General features: G+C 55.8%; 6 protein-coding genes across 6 annotated transcripts; 4 read left to right on the forward strand and 2 right to left on the reverse strand.

The window, feature by feature from the left end:
• Window positions 1-4,427: 4,427 nt before the first annotated feature.
• On the forward strand, window positions 4,428-5,812 carry ColSpa_08531 (putative secreted glycosidase; the record flags this gene model as incomplete). Its single annotated transcript, XM_049274743.1, has 2 exons — window positions 4,428-5,705; window positions 5,765-5,812. 2 exons carry the CDS (start codon window positions 4,428-4,430, stop codon window positions 5,810-5,812), a joined length of 1,326 nt encoding a protein of 441 aa, XP_049130700.1.
• A 3,012-nt stretch (window positions 5,813-8,824) lies between these two features.
• ColSpa_08532 (protein FMP42) lies at window positions 8,825-10,619 on the forward strand (the record flags this gene model as incomplete). Its single annotated transcript, XM_049274744.1, has 2 exons — window positions 8,825-9,029; window positions 9,130-10,619. 2 exons carry the CDS (start codon window positions 8,825-8,827, stop codon window positions 10,617-10,619), a joined length of 1,695 nt encoding a protein of 564 aa, XP_049130701.1.
• Window positions 10,620-10,936: 317 nt separating this feature from the next.
• Window positions 10,937-12,053, reverse strand: ColSpa_08533 (uncharacterized protein; the record flags this gene model as incomplete). Its single annotated transcript, XM_049274745.1, has 3 exons — window positions 10,937-11,416; window positions 11,482-11,721; window positions 11,805-12,053. The coding sequence occupies 3 exons, from the start codon at window positions 12,051-12,053 to the stop codon at window positions 10,937-10,939; spliced, it is 969 nt and encodes a 322-aa protein (XP_049130702.1).
• Window positions 12,054-13,199: 1,146 nt separating this feature from the next.
• ColSpa_08534 (histone deacetylase phd1) lies at window positions 13,200-14,684 on the reverse strand (the record flags this gene model as incomplete). The annotated part of the gene is made up of 1 exon (XM_049274746.1): window positions 13,200-14,684. One exon carries the CDS (start codon window positions 14,682-14,684, stop codon window positions 13,200-13,202), a length of 1,485 nt encoding a protein of 494 aa, XP_049130703.1.
• Window positions 14,685-16,608: 1,924 nt separating this feature from the next.
• On the forward strand, window positions 16,609-17,955 carry ColSpa_08535 (chromatin modification-related protein YNG2; the record flags this gene model as incomplete). The annotated part of the gene is made up of 2 exons (XM_049274747.1): window positions 16,609-17,305; window positions 17,753-17,955. 2 exons carry the CDS (start codon window positions 16,609-16,611, stop codon window positions 17,953-17,955), a joined length of 900 nt encoding a protein of 299 aa, XP_049130704.1.
• A 4,447-nt stretch (window positions 17,956-22,402) lies between these two features.
• On the forward strand, window positions 22,403-24,044 carry ColSpa_08536 (putative V-type proton ATPase proteolipid subunit; the record flags this gene model as incomplete). The annotated part of the gene is made up of 5 exons (XM_049274748.1): window positions 22,403-22,429; window positions 22,464-22,559; window positions 22,621-22,697; window positions 22,754-22,790; window positions 23,811-24,044. The coding sequence occupies 5 exons, from the start codon at window positions 22,403-22,405 to the stop codon at window positions 24,042-24,044; spliced, it is 471 nt and encodes a 156-aa protein (XP_049130705.1).
• Window positions 24,045-24,212: the final 168 nt, after the last annotated feature.

Raw genomic sequence — 24,212 nt, forward strand, 5'->3', positions numbered from 1 at the left:
AGTCATTGGAGTGTCACTGAGATGGTGTTATTCAGAAACCGGGATGCACCTGAGAATAACAGAAACTCGCAGGGGGCATGGTCCGCGGTGGGTCGATGGGAGCTGTCGACATTGGGTGTCGTCTCGTGAGCAGGCAAGCACTGGAGCCCAATAGTTCTCTGCTTGCACAACACGCTCGCAAGATATAGACAACGGCCCAACGATTTGTAGAAATCAAGACATTAGAACGCAGGTTACCGATTTGCGGGCACGTAAATGAAGGATCCAAACCACCGCAATTGCCATTCCTGTTCCAAAGGATCACCTCCTGTTTCTGCATAGTGTCTCTGGTCAAAACAACGGCGGTCCCCTAACGTGAGGCTCTAGAAGCCTGTGGCTGGGCCGAGCAGAGCCTAACCGACATGGGCGAGAACCAACAGTAACTGCATTGGAACGCGATAGCCGACGGCGTGTTCACAAGCGTAGACGAGTCTGTTGAGGCTTTGCGAGCGACTCAGTGTTATTTTGGTCCAGGCGGCCAGGCGCGTGATGCGTCATTCCGCTGGTATGGACCTAGTTAGTGCGCGGCAGGAATGTTTCCGACTCAGCAAAGGGCAGCATGCCGTTTTCTTGTGAAGACGAGGGTGAAGGCTTCGTTGAGACCCAGAATCACGAACTCGGGCGTGGGGGTTTGCTGCTGATGAGAAGTTGCTGACTTGCTTCACAGCGCAAACACCATTAGCCGCTGAGCGATCACTTTGACGCGATGTGGGGGAACAGGTTGGGCAAAGACCATTCTCGCCGTTACCGAGATCTTACGCAAGCCCGGACGCAAGCCTGCACTCTCGAGCCGATGAGGGGGAGGGTCTTTGTTCCGCAAGGCTCGTGACACGACTCTCGTCCGCCACAGCCCTCTGAAAGGTCTTTGCTGCGCCTGTTGAGAACGACAACCCGTGGAGGTCTGGACCCAGAAGGTTGTCGATGTTTCAACGTTTCAGGTGGAAGGCAGTAGCTGCGGCCATTGCTTTTCGCTTTAGCGCAGATCGATCGTATCTTCCGAAATTGAAGTGTGGGTTTGCGGACGTCATGGCCGAAATGAGACGAGGGAAAGTGGCACGCCCAGATACGCAGGTAGTATCTAACGGCCAAAAGGGTCCTGCACCTCGGATGGAAAAGGCGTGCTCTGGCCCGCAGGCCTTTCTACGACTCAGTGTCTCGGTGCATGGATGGATGCTGTGGCCGTGATCAAGGCTTGGTAGGACACCCTTGCTTCATTGTTTCCTCGCCTTGGCGACCATGAGGTTGGTGAGGAAAGTTGGCCAAGACGCCCGGCCGCCCAGCTCTTAAACAACGCCTAGCGGATGCTGGGTGACGGGCAGCGCGACCGGAGCCATTGGTTTTTTCCAGCAGTGAATAGACTATCCTGTCGTTGATCGCTCGGTCAGGATTGAGAGTACAAACCGTTTCGTTTCTGTGGCTTCCAATGTTGTTGACCGGGTGTTTTGTGGCTTGCTCATCTGTAGCGCTTTGCGAGACATTCTGGGTACCTGTTGGCGAAATGAACGAAAGCTCGGCAACAAGCCGACATCCCTCCTTTCCCCACCCGTTTCTTTCTAGGGAAGCCTGAGGGACATTGAGCCATTGGCTGACTGACGCCATCGCAATCACGAGTAAGATTGGGCGCTGGAGTTCCTTACCGAATCATGAAAGAAGCTGGAGCAGGAGGACATGCCGAGAGTCGACAACTGGATTGACGTCGGGCTATTCGCATCTTTGTGATTGAAGACCTTGTAGGGGTATCCGTGCTCTCCAACACACTGGCGCTTGCTGCTGTGAATCGGCAACATGAGACTGAAGATTCGTTCCCGGCTGTCCCAGTATCGAAACGCCCAGGGATTCTCCAGACGGGACGACTTTGACGTGTACGTGCACAGGAATGGTTCATCGCGAATCGGTGCTTAATCCTTGATCGACAGCGCCGCAGACTCAGAAGCCTCTCCTGACGGTGAACAATAAGGTGCGACCGGGGTTCACAATGACATTCGTGTCCGTGGCCATTGTCAAAGGTAACGTCGCCTCGACCCGAAGGTCGTACGAGTACTTGGCTCGGCGTCTAGCGTGCTGTGGCAGAGCGTGGTTGTGGTAAACCCGAAATCGAAAAATGAATCGCTAAACAATTACCAAATCCAAAGAACCATGGTTGGTCGAGCAGGGGCCTGGCTGTTTGGGGTGCTGTCGGGTATTGTTCCCTTTCAGCAACCTTTAATGTAAGGTGACGGCGGCTATGGCGAGGAGCACAACAGGGACTTCCGACGAAACAATGCCAACCAAGGAGACAACTCTCGGTGGGATTAGCGCGCATGGACTCTTTGGGTAAAGGCGCCGGGCAGAAGATTGGCAGATAGTTGATTGCTGGGGAGCATCGAGATTGAGCAAAGCTGCCAAAAGTCAGTCTATGGTTAAGACCAGCAGGGATTGGTTGACCTATGCAGGGTTCTCTAATTGTGCCAAGGGGCACTGATTCGACGGTTGAAGGCCGGGGAGGGGGGGGTTTGACAAGTCCTGCGTGGAAAATAGGGCCGTCAATGAACACGGCGACAGGCTGGCTTAGTGGTATCGAGGCAGGGTTCGAAGGGACCCAGTTGGCAGCAGTCTGGTTCAATGGCAATGGTGATCGTCATTCGGCCGACCAGGCTTGTCTGCATCTGTCTCTTCACCGTTGGACGGCACATCCGCGGGTTGTTGCTGTGCAGTCGATCTTGTTCACCTCATATGCTTTATCCCTTGTGAGTACTCCGCGTGCCGGTACGGAGCAGGGAACGAAATGTACACAGGGAAGAAAGGGGGTTCGATGAGGCTGCAGCAGGCGAGTGGCCTGACACGCGGTTATGGGTTGGCGGCGACGAATGTTTGTCATTGCTGTCGTCTGCGCGGTTTTCTCCATCTTTTCCTCTCTTCTCTGCCATTCCCTTTCTCCAGCATGAGACGAACTTTGAGATACCTCGGTGTAGCTGGGCAGAAGAGAGCCTGGAAGATAAAGATCGGATGACAGCGATAGGAGCATACAGCACCGGCACCGGCACGCGGTGAGACGGGAACGTTCCTGGGAACGCCGTGTGAGCAGGTGCCACTCACTACTTTTGTGCCCGGGGAGGAAAACACAACTCGAGGTGCAAAGTTGTACACTACGTAGGTGCAGAGCGACAACGCTGAAGAAGATTCGTCGTCGTCGGTTGCCATTGCCACTGTAATGCAACGCAATGCAATGCAACGGCTGCCACGCCTTGGTCTGTCCTGACCAGCCTGCAAGGGCCACACCCTGTTGGATGCAGGCGCGTTTTCCAGTTCCCTCGTACTACGGTGCGACCGATGCTGCATGGAAGAACGAGGGGATTTGCGCCTTCAGGCTCGTTCATCCCTGGTCCCCCCAGACTTCGCATGCGCATCTTTGTGTGGCTCTAGGATCCCATGGGCAACAACAGCGCAAGCGAGAGATTGCAAGTTTGTCAACGGTGCACTGGCTCCCTACGTACCAACCGGGGCTGCGTGCTGCGCTGTGGGCAGATGAGTCCCGTTCTCGTTGCCCTGCGCGTGGATGTCGACGCAAATAGCTGGAGCCAGGAACCACCAATTTTGATATCGCGCTAGTCTCTCTTCGGAAGATAACCCCCTTTCCTTCCCCTTCCGGGGAGGCGCGCCTAGTGTGTGTATGTACTGCACAGCTACGGCGCACTAGGCGGTACCCTCGTAAGCATTGCAAGCCCTGGCCGTACCTGCAGCGGATCGTCTTCTTTCTGATAATAGCGCCTGGGGTATGGTCTTGGGCCTTGGGGGGGCCCGGGTGGCTTGTACGGCCTAGTACCTGTCGTCCCTGCCGTCCCTGCCCGTCCCTGGTCTTCCTAATTTCCCAGGGGGGGTCCACGACATGGCTTCTTTACCCTGTTTCCCTCCACTTCACCCTCTCCTTCTCCCTCTTTTCACTCTCTCCTAGTCATCGAGCTCTTCACTCTCGTTCACCGTGTTGATTCCTCCAACTAGAGAGTTCGCTCTCACTTACACTCTTTTGAATCCGAATCAACATCCATTCGTTATCCTACAATCACCTATACGCGTTCCGTTTCGATCCCTATCCCAACGACAAGCTTAATCGAATACATCGAACGATTCTCGACCTCGATTGATTCCTCGCGAGAATAAGGGTGAGTTGCACCGGAGGGGTCCCCTAATCGAGTCAACGACGCAAACTATAAAATCCGATCTGGCGATTGGCAAGATGCGAGGATGCGCAGTCCCAGCACTCCCACCTTGATATGTGTCATTATTTTGGCGCCGCCTGCGTGTTACTGCGCGGCACTCGCTCTGCTCTCGAGCCTTTTCGTCTACTACATGCGATTGAGGTGCAAGATGCGCTGACAACGTGTTTTAGAACACCCATAACAACAGACAAAATGAGGTCCATCGTCAGCCTCGCGATCGCGGCATCCCTTGCCGCCGGCGTTGTCTCTCAACCCCACAACCACCGTCACCGCCATGTTAGGAAGGACGCCGCTTCGCCTGTTGACAAGCGAGACCCCGATGTCGTCGTCGTGTACGAGGCCGGCCCGACTGTGATTGCCTACGAACTGGGAGGAAAGCTTCTTACTGAAGAGGAGGCCAAGAAGGGTATTGAAGACGGTCTGTTCGTCGTTGTTGGCGAGACCACGCCCACCTCGAGCCCTCTCCCGCCTGCTTCGACCTCCTTGGCCCCTAGGCCTTCCACCTCTAAGGATGCCCAGTTCTTCGAGGCCAAGGTCAACACGCCCTCCACCTCGTCGACCCCGACTCCCACTCCCACTCCGACCCCGACCCCGACTCCCACGCCCTCTTCGTCGAGCCAGGCGGCCCCCACCTCCACCAAGTCCACGAGCGGAGGCTCCAGCAGTTCTGGCGGCCAGGGCGTTGACTCCGAGTTCCCCAGTGGCACGATCCCTTGTTCCCACTTCCCCTCCGACTACGGTGCTGTCGCCGTCGACTACCTCGGCACCGGCGGCTGGACTGGTATCCAGAGATGCCCCAACTACAGCTTCGGTGATGCGGCGATCTCCTTCATTGAGACCGCCATTTCGGGTGACGGTGGATGCACTAAGAAATCTTTCTGCTCGTACGCCTGCCCCGTTGGCTACCAGAAGACCCAGTGGCCCTCCGCTCAGGGCTCGACCAAGCAGTCCATTGGTGGACTTTACTGCAACAGCGACGGTTACCTGGAGCTCTCCCGCACCACCAAGAAGACCCTCTGCGAACAGGGTGCTGGTGGCGTCACTGTCAAGAACGACCTCAGCCAGGAAGTCAGTGTTTGCCGTACCGACTATCCCGGTACCGAGTCCATGGTCATCGCCACCGTTCCTCAGCCCGGCGAGTCGTTGCCTTTGACCAACCCGATTTCTTCTGACTACTACGTCTGGAACGACCAGCCGACCACCGCTCAGTACTACGTTAACAAGGCCGGCTACAGCGCCGACGTCGCCTGTGTCTGGAAGAGCCCCACGGACCCTCTTGGCGCTGGTAACTGGGCCCCCGTCAACATTGGTGTTGGCAAGAGCTCCGACGGCAACACGTACATCTCCATCTTCAACAACGCGCCGACCTCGACCGCCACGCTCGACTTCAATATTGAGATCACCGGCGATGTTAACAGCAAGTGCGCGCTTGTTGGCGGCTCGTACACCGGAGGTGGCACTGGCTGTACTGTAAGTTGACATATTCACATGATGTATGCTTGGATATCCTGCTAATGCTTATGTCATAGACGGCCGTGTCCGGCAGCGGAAAGGCTATCATCCGATTCTATAAGTAAAAGAGCCGCGACCAGACAATACCTGGCGTGTGGTTTTTTTATTTTTAGCTTTTCTTTCTCGTGAATACCTAGGTTATCAACGGATCGGCACGACATGGCTGCCATCGGCGGACCGATTGATTTCCGCCCACGATCTGTGATGGCCTTTTTCTAATTTGTGTGCATACTATTCATGCCGTAGAGACGTTTTGGAGAGGAAAAGTTGGAGCGATTGATGGAAGGCTTGGTCAACAGCTGAGGGCTACAACAGCCCGAGGGCGCAACCGGAACTACCTTGGATTCGCGACGAGCCGAAACAGACATCTCCTTCCTATCGGCGACACTCGGCCAATGTTAGCTTGAGCCACGTTCTGCGACGACCGCCTTACGATTATGAGGCGTTTTCTTTCGCGGGGAGGCACCGACTTGCGCTGGGGGGGAAACAACGAACTTGATAGGAGGTTAGAGATGATGAATACTCGACTCGGGTAGTTTGCATAAGAATGGACGGGAGATTGGAGAAGAGCAGAGTTTGAACGGCAGCCCTCGCCGGCACATTGTCACCTTGACGCATTGTTTCCTTTGTCTATCACTGTTTGCCTGCCATTATGCTTGCATTGTTTTCGCGGGTAGCCTCTCAATGGTTGAGCGAAGCCCGCGGGCGTTGGGGGTACCCTTATAGCCGCTTCATGTATTGTCGATGCAACGTTAGTTTTTAATTCATTGCTCACGATCAACCTACTTAGCCAGGGCACCTTCGGACTGGGTTTAACGGAAATTTTCCGACTGTGGGGCGGCGAAGGTGCTTATCCAAGGTCGAAGTTGAACTTTTCGGGGCACCCAGTCGGACGCCGCCGGTCAGCAGCCGTCGCAAACCGCAAACCGCCGACGCCGATCGGGCCGGAGGCCAGCATCCATGAGCACTCCCCGCATGCGGTAAGGTGTTGATGCATGCGCAGAGACCCGGGCCGGTGTAAAGGCTTAGAGATGTAGAGGCAGAGGTATTTGAAGAGATGTTTTACGGCGTGCGGCGCCTTGCACAACCAACCCTGATCAGGAGCCTAATGGCCCATCTACCTCAACCAATCCACGCGCTTCCAGCGACGCTGGCAGTTGGAGACGCTCTCTCCAACTTGCGACCTACGGAGTCAAAACAGCCTCTATTGCGAATGGCCCCGCGAGAAGCGATGAGAGTCGCTGCACTACCATTACCGTATGTCTCCATGTGCGCCTGCGGGATAGAATTAGGTCAGACGACATCGCGAGGTGGTGTTGACAAAAGCGGCCTACGAGGTGGAATTATGTAACAAGGTGACAATCGAGACGTCCAAGGTGATGTGATGTTGAGAATCAACCAAGCCGCCAGTCTGGTGGAGAAACGGATAGAGAGGGCGGGAGCCAGTGGTTTGATGGCGCCAGGCCGATGTGTGGGGCAGTAGAGGCGCTGTATCCGCTGGAGCTCCCGAGCCGGTTCCATTGGAGATGTCTCTGCCATCTTGCTTCCCTCCCGCCCCAACCCACTTTCTTGCAGCTGGGCATTGTGCCTCCCCTGGCCACCCGCGGTGGGGGAGGGAGGATGCCGCACTGTCGCTTTTCGGCGGCGAACGACGCGGCTGAGCAGCGAGCAAGACTTTTTTTCTTTCTTTTCCTTCTGGTCTTGCATTCGGCATCCGCCTGGGGGGGCTGAGGTCTCACGTCACACCTTTCCCACCAGAGTGACGGGTGACGTCCAATCTCCAAATTCTTCAGCATCTTGCTCAGAACGGCTACCCCGTGTCAGCTATCCCCAGTCCCGGGCCCCCCTCCCAAAGCAAAGCCAAAAAAATCCTCTTCCGGGGGAGCTGATCGGGCCCTTTTGCGGTTCCGCGGTATGCCGCGTTTGGTTGGGTCCAGTCATGTGCATGTGCGTCCCAAGGAAGACGGGCCACATGACGGTGCAGTTCCTTCATCCGTTCCTCCTCCATCCATGCGAAATGCAAGTCCTGTCTCGTCCTCCTCCCCAGCCCTCTTGTTTGGATCGGACATGGACCGCCACCACCTCCACCAGCATGCGAGGGGCCACGGCAAGGCGAGTTCTAGCTAGACCGGGCCAGGCCAGTCAAGCAAGCTAAAGGCGGGGTGAGGTGAGGACCGTGAAGTGGAAGAAAGAAACAATCCGAAAAAAAAAATAATAAACCGAGATACGAGGGGGCACGCAGCAATTGCACTTGCTGATGACGCCTTGGGGGGTCCGGTCCGGCCTGTATCTTCCCTACCATTGGTAGCAATTCTCTTCCATCTTCTCTTCCAACGTTGTTCTGTTACCTGTTTCCACTACCTCGTCCCGGGTTAGACATCCAATTTTCGACCTGCATTGCATCGCATTGCATCGCATTGCATCGCATCCACGCTTTTTTTTTCTCGTGGTGTACCCATCTCCGTCTCCATCTCCGTTTCCCTCTTAAACAGCTTCCAAACCCCCCACGTATCCGACGCTTCCTTGCATTGCTACCTGATCGCTCTTCTACCGAGGATTTCCTCTACTCTTTTATCTCCAATCCTACGTTGTCTTGAGTCTTGAGCTGGTGGTGTATTGTGTCCATATCCATTAAACATCGTCGTTCGCTCGCACCTCCGATACCCCTCCTCCCCTCGATTTCAACTGCAAGATCCCTGCCGTTTCCTCCGCATTTTTGAATCGACGTCGATCACGTCCTGCGTGGTTCATCCTGCGGTTCAAGCTGGACACGACAAAGTAGAGACAATACACGTCAAGCTCAATTCAACCAAGCTTCGCTCCTGATCGATAGATAAGGTAGCCTTATCTTGACATCGCCCGTCCTGCGTCATATCCTGTCTATTTCAAGCTTGCCGACCTCTGTAAACGGGTTGCCATTGGCGAGTCAGAGACCGTTCTGCAGCTCAGCTCCACCTCATAAGCTCAAGCCGGCGCTATTCAAGAGCCGGTTGTTTGACAGCTTCGTCCCAGGCAGGGCCGTCGGCGACTACCGACACTTCTTTTTCGACCGTCCATCCGTCTCAGAAGGCGCCGCCATGTCGTTGAACCGCGTAGCATCCGTCGAGACGTTCCAGTTCGTTCCTCAAGCGCAGGGCTCGAGACGAGGAAGCGATGCCTCGAGTGTAAGGGCTGGAAGGCTGACCTTCAACCCCCTCCCCGACGAGTGGGATCCCGCGGCGAACAGGCCCGACACCGTCCTCGCCGTCGGTGCTTTTGAAGTTCCGCAATGGAAGAGAATCCGTACGTTATCTCATGATCGCCGGTCACACATTACTAGACGATTGGCCAATGAATCGCTTTCTAAGCCTGGTGTACGTGAGGTCGCTAACACAGCACACAGTCCAAGTCATTGTTGCGGTAATATACTGCCTCTTCGCGGCCGGAGTCGCTTTCGGCTTCGCGGCGCTGAAGCCGGTCCTCAAGCGCGAAGGCGCCTACAGCGACATATGCTCCGCCGATGACCCCGATTCGGCCCCGGACGACACGTGCGTTGAGATCCATCTCAACCTGATGTTCACGGTGGCAGCCGTCGGCACCAACATCGCCGCTCTGCCGGTTGGTGCTCTGCTTGACCATGCGGGGCCCCGCGTTTGCGGACTGGTGGGCAGCTTCTTCCTGATCGTGGGCTCGCTCCTGATGGCATACGCCAAGAGCCTGCCATTCGACGGGTTCCTCATCGGATACCTCGCGCTGGCGCTCGGCGGCCCGTTCACCTACATCTCGTCCTTCCAGCTGTCCAACGCCTTCCCCAAGCACTCTGGGCTCATCCTCGCCCTCTTGACGGGGGCCTTCGACGCCTCCAGCGCTCTGTTCCTCGTCTACCGTCTCATCTACCAGGCGACCGAGGGCACCTTTGGCCACGAAAGCTTCTTCAAGGTGTACCTGGTCGTCCCACTTCTCATCATCGTCGCCCAGTTTGCGTTGATGCCCAAGCAGTCGTACAAGACGGTGGGGGAGCTGGTCGAGCTGCAGGAGGAGACGGTCGCGGCGAACGACGCCGACCTGGAGCCGTACGACGACCAGGTCGACGAGAACACGGCGCTCCTGCGAGAGGAGCGCCGCCAGCGCGAGACCGTCGTCGCCGACATTGAGCAGCTCCTGGGCACCCAGAAGGCGGACAAGCAGAACCGCCGGGAGGAGGAGAAGAAGAACGAGACGTCGGGCGTCTGGGGCGTGATGCACAACCGCACCGCGCTGCGGCAGATCGCCTCGCCGTGGTTCGTCCTCATTTGCATGTTCACCGTCATCCAGATGCTCCGCATCAACTACTTTGTCGCCACCATCCGCGCCCAGTACGAGGTCATCTTTGGCGACCACGACAAGGCCGTCGAGATCAACAACTTCTTCGACGTCGCCCTGCCGGTGGGGGGCATCCTCTCCATCCCCTTCATCGGCGTGCTGCTCGACCACACCAGCACCGTCACCGTGCTCGCCGCCCTCGTCACCATCGCCACCACCATTGGCGTCCTGGGCGTCATAAACAACATGTGGGCGGCGTACCTCCAGGTCTGCCTATTTGTGCTGTACCGCCCGTTCTACTACACCGCCGTCTCCGACTACAGTGCCAAGGTCTTTGGCTTCGAGACCTTTGGCACCGTCTACGGCACCATCATCTGCCTGTCGGGCCTGTTCAACTTCTTGCAGTCCGGGCTCGACGTCTTGTTCCACCAGACCTTTGGCGGCGACCCCGTGCCGGTCAACGTCATTCTGCTCTCGGCCGGCTTCGCCGTCGGCGTCATGCTCGTCGGGTACGTGGCGCTCAAGGCCCGGAGGTTGAAGCGCAAGATGCTGGAGCAGGAGGCCGAGGCCATGGCCGGATTCCACAACTGAGACTGCGCGAGAGGGGCTCCTTTTGCGCTTTTGGGCGGCTCAGATGAGTTCCGCCTTGGCCAAACGGCTTTTTGTATTCTTTCTGTTGCTCGCATCGCATGGCCTGCACGGTGTTGTGGAACGTTTATTGTCGGTTGAGAATTTAAAAAAAGCTGATCTAGTTTGTACATGTTTTTTCCCATTGAGTAGGAGTAACAAAACACACAAAGAATCGGGGGCTCTTCCCATTGAACTTTCGGCATGTTTGAGTATTCTCGTGTCAGTATCGTGGCTTCTCAATATCGCAAACATCCATCCACATCATGAACCTCGCTCGCTCATTCCTCATCCTCGTCAACAGTCGGCGTCTCGAATCTGCCCCCCGTCCTGCCCAGCCCACAGAACTGACCCCACCCGTCCACCTGTTCGCTCGCGTGCTTCAACACCTCGCTGAACCCCTCGTTGCCATTCTTGTTGACGCAGAAGTAGTCATAGTCTGTCTGGCTGATCTCCACGTCGTCCCGGACGCTCGTCGGGTACTCGATCTGGAACACGGGCTTCCCTGCCTCGACGTAAGGCTGGAAATCCGCGCAGAAGGGCTCGACCTCGTCAGAGGTCCGCGTGCCGAGGCACGTCTCCAGCACGGCGAAGTCGACGACGGAAGACAGCTGGGGCGCGATTGTGGGTGCGTTCTTCTGTCCTAGGAGAAGGGGCCGCGAGGAGGTTGTTGTGAGGATGTGAGCGTGGGCGGCGAGAGATGTGATGTAGGTCGCGTAGTCGGAGGGGGTGAGACTGAAGCCTGTCGGGTCATCGCCGTCCTGTGGTTGTTTGTTAATCTCTTGTAAAGGGGGGGAGGCAAAAAGGGACGCTCGAAAAGACTCACCTCCACCCAGGCGTCAATGTTGTCCGGGTCCACGCCGTCGCAGCCGATGTCCGCAGCTCGCTCGAGGCGTCTCTTCATGAGATCCACGACGCGGGCGTCCCTAATGTCGAGGTAGCGCTCGTCGGTGTAAGGCGGGTTCAGGGGCGAGCCGATGACGTCGGCGGGGAAGGCATCAATGTCCTCGTCCCAGTCTTGAACGGCGCCGCCGTTGAAGTAGCAGATCACGATCTTTCCGGCCGACTATCCTGAGAATCAGTGCCTCTGTCCAACAACGAAACGACCCATGTAAACATGGGTGGGCGTTCTCCGTAGACCAAACTCACCTTGAGGGTGGGAATAATGTTTTCGTAGTCTACCGCGTGCTGCAGGTCGATATCCCAGACTGATGCCTCGGCAGGGACGATGTCTGCTAGCGCCTCGGCCTTGATGGGGTGGTGAAGAACGATCTGGAAGCTCACGCCAGGCTTCCACTTGCTCCAGTCCACGGCGCGGCGGGCGACGCCGCCGGGCGTTGTAAGGCTGAGGATGCCGGCGGGGGCCAGGGCCAAGAGGGCGAGTAGTGAAAGGGCCATTTTAGGATGCGTCGATCGAGGGTCGACCTTGAACAAGGATTAGAAAGTCTGGTGTTGTTGAGCACCATGGAAGAACTCGTAAGGGGAGGGACTGTGGCGATCTTATATACATCAGTTAGCTTGAACGGGCATCCGGGGTCCTTTAGCGCGAGGCGGGATGTCGCTTGGAAAGTGGCACCTCTTCTCCAGAAAGAGATACTCAGGGTATTGTAGTACCCGCGGGACAACTTGAGATGGGCCAGGCAAACAAAATACGGGGGTTGTAAGCTCTAGTCAAACACGCCGCGATCCTGTAAGTCAGATGCCAAGGTTGCGGCCTAACGCTCGAAGGCGGACCTGTGGATTACCTGATTATCGGCCAGGAACCACGCTTGTGTAAGACACAACACCAGGGCGAGGGTAGTATCGTCCCGGATTCGCCGTCAATCGTCAAACTTTTATGTGTATATGGTAAACCGCAGCCGGTTTAACATTGCCGCGATGTCACACTCGATTCGGTCCCGTTTCCTTGGCTTCCTGAAGGACCTAAACCACTTACGTATTGGCAGGATGCAGCATTCGTCCTCAGAAACCGACCGCATCTAAATTTCTACCGGCGAAAAACACCCTCCCATACGACGTCGTTTTTTTTAAACATGGGGGTCATCCTATGATTCGATATTGATTAAGCTTATGGGTGTTTGCCGTCTGGGCGGGCCCTGGTTGGACAATTCGGGGGCTGGCCGACCCAGCTCTAAGCCGAAGAAGGAACCCCGTAGCCGGAGACGGTGGATTCGGCGTTCTAGGCAGCCGGTTAACGTCGAATAAGATGCACCTCCTCTGATTGCCATACCGTAACAATGCTCCCCTCCCTTGCATTCGCCGGGCAGTAGGTGCGGGACGTTGTTCATGCGAAATGCAACATCGCGGCAGCTCAGACGGCTCCAAATCGAATGTTCGACGTATCACGTATTCGTCAATGTGTGGCGGACGTGAGTTTCCTTCGCCCAGTTGGCAAGCGTTGCTGTCGGGTCGATTTGCAAATTTTGAAAATGATGGTATTTCTTTTCTTAGTGACCAACCCCCGGTATCATTTCTACTCCGCAAACGCCGGTCCTAATAACCAAATGCACCAGCGATTCTACGACAGAGGTAGCCTACCTTTCATCAATACTCCATGGCATGTCCAACGGCTTCCTCGCGCTGCTTTCTGACGGCATCGTTTTCAGCTTCGCGCTGCTCCTTGAGCTTTGCTTCGACGTCGTCTCTAAGGCCACCCAAGTCTGGTGGAATGACCTGGTATTGAACGCTCGGGGCTGCTTGAACGAATCTCAGCTGTTCCGTCACATGCTGAAGTACATCGTCTAGGCGCTTCCGCGTGTTCCTATTTACGCGTGGCTCTCCAAGAATCTGCTCCAATGTGGGGAACAACTCCTCGTATCTGAATTGCTCTCTCCAAGGGGCGTGGGCTGGGATAATGGGATCAATCTTGTCCTGGCAGCCGATAGCTATACTCGTCTCGAAAGCCCAGGCTCGGGCCACGTTTCTAGGTGTGTATCCACCGCCACCGAAAAGAATCATGGGTACGCCAAACGACTTGCAGAATTCAACACATGCGCCATGGCCTTGAACCTGGAGGTTGAAGCGTCCAAGACGGTCGCCGGCGAGTGAATCGGCGCCGCATTGCAGAGCAATGGCACTGGGTCGGAACTTCTCCATGCATTTGCCGATGACGTTCTCAAAGAGCCACTTGTACTGGTCATCCGTAATCCCGTCGTTGAGAGGAACATTGATGGCATGGTGCGCTCCCGGGTTATGCTCGTTCTTAGGACCATTGTCGTCCAGACCGCCGGTGCCAGGGAAGAAGTTGAGGGGGTCGTATTTGTGGAAAGAAACCGTCATGACGCGGTCTGTAGAGTAGAAAGCCTCCTCGACACCGTCTCCGTGATGCACATCAATATCGATGTAGAGCACGCGAGGAAAGCAACGCAACAGCTGCAGAATGGCCAGGACGATGTCGTTGATGTAGCAGAAGCCAGATGCCTCTGCCTTCTTGGCATGGTGCAGGCCGCCTCCCCATGACACGGCAATGTCGGACTGGTTGGAGCAGATCTTTCTCGCGGCGTCGAGAGACCCGCCTGCCGACATGGAGCAGTAGTCGTAGAGACCCTCGAACAGAGGACAGTCGGAGCCGCCGAGGTTGAATTTGAGATCAGGATTAGTGTTGTCAACATCTCTCGGAACAGGCTCCGGCAGGACGGTCCCCAGAAAGTCCAGATAGTCGTCGGAATGAAAGTCGTTTAGTTCTTCGTAAGTGGCGGCTCGGGCAATGTAGTTGTCCATGGCAAAGGACATGCCGTAAGAGTAGATGAGACTCTTGGAGAGGGTGAGTCGCCACGGCTTCATGGGATGTGTCTGGCCGAAGTGGTGCTTCTCCATTTCGGGGTTGCAATGGAAAGAGACATTGTAGCCCTTTGGCCGTGTGATGCCCGACTCCTCGGCTATGCGCTTGCATTTGGCGAAATACTTGGCATTGTCGAGCTCGCTGGCCTGACCCAAGGGGACGTATTCCTCAACAATGTCATCTTTATCGGTTCTGTGTGGTAAATAGTTCGGCTTGGGAACGCGGAATCTGTATGCGTCTGTGTCCATGATGATATGCGACGGGTGTCCCGCCAGAGCGGCCGGGATAAAGCCTGAGAGGCCCCTCGATCTATGGTGAGGTTGGAGGGTGGAGTTCTAGGCTGGCCGAGTGAGATGAGTTTTGCTCAGCAGTCAAACAGCGAAGCGCGGATCGCGTAAGAATGTCGCAAAAACGGATTCGTCAGTTGCAAGAGCTACGGTCGTCTTCTATGAGGATATTGGCGAAGGTTTGATTCCCAAAACCGTACGCGTTGTCGTCTAGGTAGTGTTGATTCGAGATGTATGTGGGAGGTTTTGTTTAATGGCTGACTGCGCGATTGGACGAGATGTAACAGGCGCCGGGGAAGCAAGCCGCTTGGGGGCCACTAAAGCAAGGCACCTACCTTGGTCACCTCAGGGCACCTCAGGGCACCAAAGTCCGAGTCCTGAGGGTGTGTGGCTCACAGCAGGTGCAACCAGCCACCATGCTGCACATTGGAAGGACCTATGCTCATGAGGATTAGTCAGAAACCAGCCTCCATGTGGCGCAGTATCTTCTGGTCCGTTCGGGAACCCCCGAATCCAGGACATATAGCATGCCTCGGGTCTTTCCCAGGACTAACAGTCGTACCTCTCTGCATTTTAGACATTCTGGCTTCCCCCACGATCGATTGCGAGGAACACATGGACGTCAATCCGAACTGAAACCTTGGTTCTGGAATCCGGAATTTTCTCTAGATTTCATCCGCCTTAGGTCAGCGGACGAAGGTACCGAGAGCAGTTGCAGCTTTGACGTGGCTCACTTCTCGACCCCGTATTTTACCATGCTGCATCCAATTAGGCGATCCCAGGTGTGTCTGAGCCCAGCGCGCAGGAGCCCAGATGTGGCCTGAAAATCGGAGGCTAAAACTCCCGTCTCCGCTTGACTCGTCTTCTCACCAATACTGGACGAGCGTGGACCACTGGCAAGACCAGCTCCCCTCCATTCTGTTGGATCTTCGCAAACTTGCCCGCCGCCAAAACCCAACGCGACACACACAAGCACCCCAAATCGAATCTGACCTGCAACTGGACCACCACCATTGCACATAACGTGATTCCAGCCTTTTCCACCCCACCCTCGCGCGTCCGTGAGAGAAAAAAAATTCACGTCCCGTCAGGTCGCCTTTCCCAGCAGGGGAATTTTCATTACTCCGTAAATAAAAAACATTCCGGGATCACGAGCAAGGGCCTTTCCGTCGTCTCGATTCGACCCGACTCGTCTCGCCTCGCCTCGCCTTGCCCACTGTAGCTGGACAGAGAGAGAGAGAGCTCTTGTCGACTTTCCCTCAACCGATCTGTCCCAAAACTCTTTAGGTGAGCCAAGCTAGTCACTTCGTTCGTTGCGGAGGATCGTGGCCGGGGTCTCTTTTCTCAAAGTCTCTCCTGTCCAAGGCTCCTCTGTCATCGCCTTCAACAGGGCAAGTGCAGCCAAGGCCTACATCACCAGTGGCTCTTCGCCTTCTTCGGTCAGCCCACCGACCACCCCAACGGTGGACGTGCCGCGCCGCGCCGCCCCCCGTCATCCTGCGTGCCACTATTCCCATCCGCCGCTGGCTCTCATCTCTGCCATACTCCACCTCTGCTTCTATTCTGCTTTGCTCTAATCCCCTCTTACCTTACGTTGTCCCCTCTTTATCTCGATGACCTTGGTTCACGAGGCCTTCGTCACTACTCTCACGTCCCCCCGACCTGCTACCAACGCACCCTATCTCGCGTCCTCGTCCCCGTTCTTGTCTCCTTGAGCAAGAACATTGCCTTGGCCGCACACAGCCTGCTTCCCGCTCCCTCTCTGTGGTCTTTGCCGAGCACTTTGTCGTCGTCGTCTGTCTCGTCGCCTAGTTGCTACCTATCCGTCAACGAACGCTTGCTTGCCCAACCGCGGGGTACTTAGGGAACCCATCATTGACACAAGATGCCTAGAGACGATTTGTCCATCGACTTCGTCAAAAGGATGCCGACGGCCGAGGCCCTCGACCCGGCCATCATCCTCGACGACTGGCTCAACCGCGTCCAGAACCTCCCCGAAGAGATCCGCTTCCTACAAGATGAAATCGCCGACAGGGACCGCCAGTACCACGACTGCGTCAAGTTGATCGAGGATCGCGATGGAAAGATACAGAAATGGATCCGGGCCAACGGCAGCCACGAGACGAACCCTCGCGAAGAGACCATGCGGTCCCAGATGCGTGATAACTTCATCCGTGCCGACACACTGGCCACCGAGAAGATCGCTCTCACACAGAAACTACAGATCATCATGGACAAGCACTTGCGGAATCTCGATCAGCATATCAAGATGCTCTACGACCGCGCCGAACCCGGTTTCAACGACCCTGATGAATGTCCTTCGTTAATCCGGCCGAGCGCGGCGAACCACTCCGCACCATCGAGCCGCTCCGTCAACCCTGCGAGCCACCTCGTGGGAACAGCCATTACTGCGACGCCTCTGAATCCGATCATCAACTCGTCGAGCCCTACTACAGCACGCGTAGGGAACCCTCAGATCCGCAACGCCCAGTCTCAGCAACACGCGTCCTCTGCTCCTGCGACGCCTGCTGCAAGCATGATACTCAACCGGCAAGCTCGGGAGAGCTCGGCTGGCCCGGGAAGTGGCGCGCCGAAGAGGGGGCCGCGGTCCATTTCTGGGCTAGGCAGCCTGCCCACAACATCGAGCAGCCTGGCGAGGCATTCTTCCTTGGGCCCAGGCACGCCAAAAGGTGCCACCACTCCTGGACCAAACGGCACCGTGCGAGCGGGTAGTGCTGGTCCTAGATCATCATCCACCAAAGCATCCAGCGTGTCGGGCGTGAGAAAGGGAACGCCTGGTGTGGGAAGCCGGAAGAAGCCCGTCAACGGCAATAAATCGTCACTGTCCCGCGTCAAGAAGGCACCGGGAAGTCGTAACTCGCCCGCCTCGACAGCGGACAGTGAGCTGTCAGACGCCGAGAGCGGAAGTGGCGATGACGGCGATCGCAGCCGAATAGACCGTGCCAGCGGCACCCCCGCGCGCGACGGCAAGGAAGGCGACGGCGACGACAGCATGCTTGACGCTGAAGACGATGAGGCCGGCGACGACAAGAAGTACTGCACGTGCCAGAACGTTAGCTTCGGCGACATGGTGGCGTGCGACAATGAGGATTGCCCCTACGAGTGGTTTCATTGGTCGTGCGTCGGCCTCAAGAGCGAACCAAATGGCACCTGGTTCTGCCCCGTGTGTACGGAAAACATGGAGAAGGAGAAGCTCCAGAAGAAGAAATGAGGACAGGATTGGAGGATTGGAAGATTGCGGTGGTTAGAGCGTTTATACCCTTTGAAGGTTCAGTGAGCGGCGTTAGAGGCTTGGTACCATGATGAGGCTCCCGGTGGTGATCGGGCGCCGGCGTTTGGGCGTATCCCATGATTTTACACTGCAGAAATGACAATGCCACCTCTCTTCACGAGTATGTTGAAACAACAGCTGCCTGCGAATACAGTCGTATGCTGTGAACAATCTGGCTGAAGCATTAGAAGCTCAGCTCCCCGTCTCTCTGATGCTAAGATACTCTAGGCAGTGACGACTACGCGGCGAACAGCAAACATAGCGTGGTCGTGGTAGTAGTGCACATTGCAAAGTTTCGCTTCATCTAGGGAAACAAGGACATGATTGAGGGGAAGGCCTTGTGGAGTTCAACGCAGGAGAATCTCGAAGATGAGATGATCTCCAAATTGACACAAGCTGCCATCTCTGATCAGCAATACTGACTCTATCAAGCTTCTCGACGATTCCGAGCGTCGTCGACCGGCCCCAACCGATGTTCAACACATTGTGGTGTGTGCATAAGCTCAAGCATGGCGGCTGGGCTTCTTTCCCCTCCCCCCCACGTGGGACGCATTGGAGAGCCTCATTTGATGGGGTGTTTGCGGGTGCACCACCTCATGTCCAGATACGGATTGGGTATCTTGTCTGATCTAATTATGGTGGTGGCCTGGGTGATGACATGCACTTCATCTGTTTCGTTTCATTAGCTGTCCCCTGGCAGCTAATCAGCGCAACTCAGGGTCTGCAGATGATTGCTTGATTAGAACGAGTAGGCAGACATGGGCAAAAGAGTTCGAGACCCGGGGACAAGAATGCCATTATTGGAAATGGCGTCCAGAGGCGCAAATTACGCTAGCTGAACGTACTGGGCGGGTCTTTGAGTGACAGCAAGACGGCGTCTTGTCTGATCGGGCTGGATGGGCGACCGCAGGCTTGGCTCCCCGGAGCTGAACAATACGTTCGGGATAGGAAGGCCCGGGCGATGGCCGAAAACTCCAGAGTTCCCTCGCTCGCCGCCGTCGATGAGACGATCGTGTTCGAAAGGTAGGTTGCATCCGTCCTTCTAGACAACCTTGGCCCACTATGTAGCGGTATGTAATCAAACTCCCGACCTGGTGGGATGGATATCGATGGATCCCTTCCTTTAGGCCGGTTGGGATTTGACTAAAACAAGAAGCAAAGTGGGAATTGGCCCGCCCGGGGCGCAGATGCCGGCATTCAGGGGGGAGCGCTTTTGGTTTAACAGCTTCACAACAAACCTGTCATGGTTGGGTCATCGGAGATCGCGAAAAACGAATCTTCGGGAAAGATTCCGAAGAGGGCCGGCTTGGCTAGTTGGTTCCGGCGCTGGCGATGAACGGGCGAGAACCAAGCATGCAACTCATTTCTGTCATAGTGAAACGTTCAGTATGGCGGTTGGAGGAGGAAAAATAGCCAGACTGAGCACATTTTCTCCCGATCAATTTAGCGACGTCGGAAAGTTTAGGGTGGTGGCAAGATTTGATGAGCGATATGTGAGAAGGCGTGTGTGTGTGTGTGAGAGAGAGAGAGAGAGAGAGAGAGGTGTGTGTGCGGAACAGGTTGCGGTGCGTAGGCGTCTCCGGCCGGTTGGCAGTCAGCTCAACCAAAAGTTTCTCTGTAACAAAGGCACATTGCTGGAAGCACGTCGGCGAGAAAAGGCGGATTTCGGACCGCTCGAGCCCTGATCGTGTTCTCCCAGAAGAACCGTTGAAGAAGCGGCGTTACTGAAGAACGGCGGTGCGTTCCGAGGCCTTTGTTGGCCAGCTCCGAGGGGCGAGGTCTCCTCAGAGAGGTCGAGCAACAAGGGCCATTACTGCCATGCTGGACAACAGCTCATCTTACAGCTGGCGGGGATGTTGGGTGGTGGGGTTATGATATTTCAGGATATCCATTCAATGTATCCGTAGCGTAGACGGCTTGACTCCGCAATGGATGGAGCCTCGCACCTTTTTTAGTGCACACGATGCTAGGGAATACTTGTTCCCATGGCTCACCCGTGGTGCAGCAGATGTAGCAAGGCCGTAGGTGGGCGTTGACGTGAACTGGAGCTGGAGAACAGGAGAAGCCAGGACGGAGCTCCGTTTTGCTGGAGACGGGACGGAGACGAAAATGAGCCATGAGCTCCAGACATGTCTAAGTTGGGGCTCCTCTTCTGGTGTTGCGAAATCCGTACCAGAATTAAGGCTTTGCAAGGGGGATGAAGAGAAGTGAGAACCCTGGTGACCGACCGCTGCCTGACAGAAGGTAGTCGCATTGGTCTTTTCGGTGGTGTAGTACTGCTCCCAAGGTTGACGGCAGACTTGGCTGATATTCGCATACTTTGGGATCTGCGGCACAGGATAAGCAGGCCGATAGATAAACAATGAGATGTCTTCCGGATGGTTGTTTTTCTTCGCCTTTTGCCTCCCCCATGCAAGCCAAAACTGCTGCAGCCGCCGCCTCTCTCGTTTAGGCGTCGCTAGTTTGACGCGCCACAGGGGTGTTGGGAAAGGCGGTGGCCAGGCCGGTGGAGGGTTGCAGTTGACAGAAGCGGACGGGGTGACTGGCTGGTTGACTGGAATGGCTCGAGTGGGAGACATCGGGGGCCGCCATTAGCATTGGGGACCAGCCTTGGGTGGAAAATGTTTTGGGTCTTGCGGTGAATCTCTGGTCAGGCTGGAGATGAATACGAGCAGAAGTGCTGGCTGGCTGCACCGGGCTTACGAAAGGTTTGGCGTACAAGAAAAAGATGCAAGTTGGAAAAAGACATTTCATTGTGATGAGGCCAGACAGGGACGGGACAAGGCAGGCAAGGCAATACGTGCCGTGCGGTAGAGGATGTGGAAGGTACGACGGATACAGTTCTGGCTGTATACATGACATTACCTACGGGCATAGCATGACATGGCAGGGCAGGAAGGCAAGGTATCGACGGTGACTGTGACTGCCCACTCCCCCTGGACGTGGCCAGGTGGGAGGAGGTAAAGGGTGTGAGGTGTGAGGGTGAGGGGAGGTGCGTGTCTCCTGCGACAGCCCCTCCCCCCTCCAGTGTCTCCCCCGTCTCCTCTCCGAGCGTGAACGGGGGGGACGATATGAAATGAAAATTGGCCAAATGCGAATTGCAACAGACTGGGTTCCCACAGTGATATCACCGCTATAAAGCCAATTCCCCCATCCGCCTCCTGGCCGTCTCTGATTCTTTTGACGGTTCTCCTTTTTTTCTCTCCTCCGTTCTTCTCTCTGCACACAATTGACCAACCCACGCTCGCTCGTTGCTTGTTGATATTGTTTGTCGTTGCTATTGCTGTAAGTACCACCCCAACTCCCCCTTCTCCCCTCCCCTCCTCTCCACGAAACCACCCCTCCTTCGCCATATCGCCGATCACCGCGTCTTTTGCTCCAACCAGCGGCAGAAGCAACAGCAGCAGCTCTGGTCTTGTTCTCGAAGCACCTCAGTTCGCCTCCCTCAGCCATTTTACTCGCAATTCTAGCCGTTCCCCCGCTCTCTGAAAGCTCCTTTGCACTCCCTGCCTCATCCGTACCTTGCTTTATTTTCTCCCCAAATCACAAGGAGAAGCTCACAAATTACGTCAGGCTACGTAGATACCTCTGAGCTCCCAGCAATCTCTCCGCCGCGAATCCCACGGCGATTTCCCTGTCAACGTAGGCACTACCCCGCCGTCTTCGAGCTTACCCGCCTGTTTTTTTTCTTTCCCTTTTCCACACCCTCCCCTCAACACTTGCAACAAACACGGGAATCTTCTTCAGCCTGAAACCACTTTTTTCTCTCTCCATTGCAATTGTTGACACGCTCTCAGCACAAACAGTTTTACTTCGCATACTGCAAAACCGCCTCAACTTCGCCCACAATGGCCCAAGCAATCAAGAGCGCTCTGCCTACTCACCTGAAGTCCCCTTTGGGCGGCCAAGGCAAGAGCGATGAAGCCGAGTTCAGCTCCCGTCACCACGGCAAGACGAGGTCTCACATGGTACACACTCCTGACTCCCCACTCTCGACTTGTTATTTGCCCCCAGCAAGGCCCTCTGAGGTCTGCGGCCGGCCTTTGCTTCTCACATTGACAGGTTGCTGTGCGAGACGTTCGCTCTGGACGTTAAAACTGCTTGCCTGTGTTGCTCTATCCACTCATTACTTCGTCGCGGTGTTCTGCAACACTTGGCCACTCGTCACTTGCGGAGAGCCGTGAGTAACGCAGAAGGGGTCAGTCGCATCGACTACCGCCTTGGCGTATGGTGTGCAGCTATACGTTCCCCGAGGGACTTTGACCGGCTTCGTGCGGATAATGAGAACACTCGCAGTTCAGCAGGCGTCCTTTCGAACTGCAGCAACCTTCATGGCGCTAATGAGTGGAGGCAGCAAGCTGGCCACCCAAGCAGCATAGCCCCACTCATGGAGGCTTCTGTTCGAGTTGACATTGTATGCGCAAACAAGATACTAACATCTCCCCAAGGCCTTCGAGAACACCTCTACCAGCGTCGCCGCTGCCCAGATGCGCAATGCCCTCACCCAGCTCTCCGAGACCGTCTCGGACCCCGAGCAGAAGAAGGTCAGTAACATTACCCTGTCCGGCTCATCGAGTATCACCGCTGACGATGACCACATTATAGCTCTTCGAGACTGAGATGGACAACTTCTTTGCCCTCTTCCGCCGCTACCTGAACGACAAGGCCAAGGGAAATGCTGTGTAGGTCTATAACAAAACAAAAACGCATACCGAGCTCAAGGTTAACGAGGATATAGCGACTGGGACCGCATTGCCCCTCCCGCCCAGGGCCAGGTCGTTGACTACGAGGACCTCGCCAACTCTGAGTCTGTTCAGTTCCTCAACAAGCTGGCCGTCCTGAAGCTTAACGGTGGTCTCGGTACCTCCATGGGTTGTGTCGGTCCTAAGTCAGTCATCGAGGTCCGTGACGGCATGTCCTTCCTCGACTTGTCTGTCCGCCAGATCGAGTACCTCAACCGCACCTACGATGTCAACGTCCCCTTCATCCTCATGAACTCGTTCAACACCGACGAGGACACCGCCTCCATCATCAAGAAGTACGAGGGCCACAACGTCGACATCCTCACTTTCAACCAGTCCAGATACCCCAGAATCCTGAAGGACTCTCTCCTGCCCGTCCCCAAGAAGTACGACTCCTCCATCAACGACTGGTACCCCCCCGGTCACGGTGACGTTTTTGAGTCGCTCTACAACTCTGGCATTCTCGACAAGCTCATTGAGCGTGGTATCGAGATTGTCTTCCTTTCCAACGTCGACAACCTGGGCGCCGTCGTCGATCTCCGCATCCTCCAGCACATGGTCGAGACCGAGGCTGAGTACATTATGGAGTTGACCAACAAGACCAAGGCCGACGTCAAGGGTGGTACCATCATCGACTACGAGGGCTCCGTCCGTCTCCTTGAGATCGCCCAGGTGCCCAAGGAGCACGTCAACGAGTTCAAGTCCATCAAGAAGTTCAAGTACTTCAACACCAACAACATCTGGCTGAACCTCAAGGCCATCAAGCGCGTTGTCGAGAACGACGAACTCGAGATGGAGATCATCCCCAACGGAAAGACCATCCCTGGTGACAAGAAGGGCGAGTCCGACATCTCCATCATTCAGCTGGAGACTGCCGTCGGTGCCGCCATTCGTCACTTCAAGAACGCCCACGGTGTCAACGTCCCTCGTCGCCGCTTCTTGCCCGTCAAGACCTGCTCCGACCTGATGCTCGTCAAGTCTGACCTCTACACCGTCAAGCACGGCCAGCTCCAAATGAGCTCTAGCCGCTTCGGTGACGCCCCTCTCATCAAGTTGGGCAGCGACTTCAAGAAGGTCTCGGACTTCCAGAAGCACATCCCCTCCATTCCCAAGATTATCGAGCTGGACCACCTCACCATTACCGGTGCTGTCAACCTCGGCCGCGGCGTGACGCTCAAGGGTACCGTCATCATTGTTGCGACGGAAGGCAGCACTATTGATGTGCCTCCTGGTTCTATCCTCGAGAACGTTGTTGTGCAGGGTAGCTTGCGTCTGCTTGAGCACTAAGTGGCTCTGGTAGTATTTTGAGCAAATTCAAAGCAGATGTCGCACGATGTTTTTGTAGCATCCTGAGATGGTAGTCTGAAAGCGTGATGGGATAATAGAAACCAAAAACCATTCCTCCCCCAAAAAGGTGGCATCTGCATGCCTGTGGCAGTAGTAGAACAAAGTCGA

This window comes from Colletotrichum spaethianum (genome assembly GCF_022836535.1).
Source record: "Colletotrichum spaethianum MAFF 239500 DNA, contig23, whole genome shotgun sequence".
NCBI lineage: Eukaryota > Fungi > Ascomycota > Sordariomycetes > Glomerellales > Glomerellaceae > Colletotrichum > Colletotrichum spaethianum.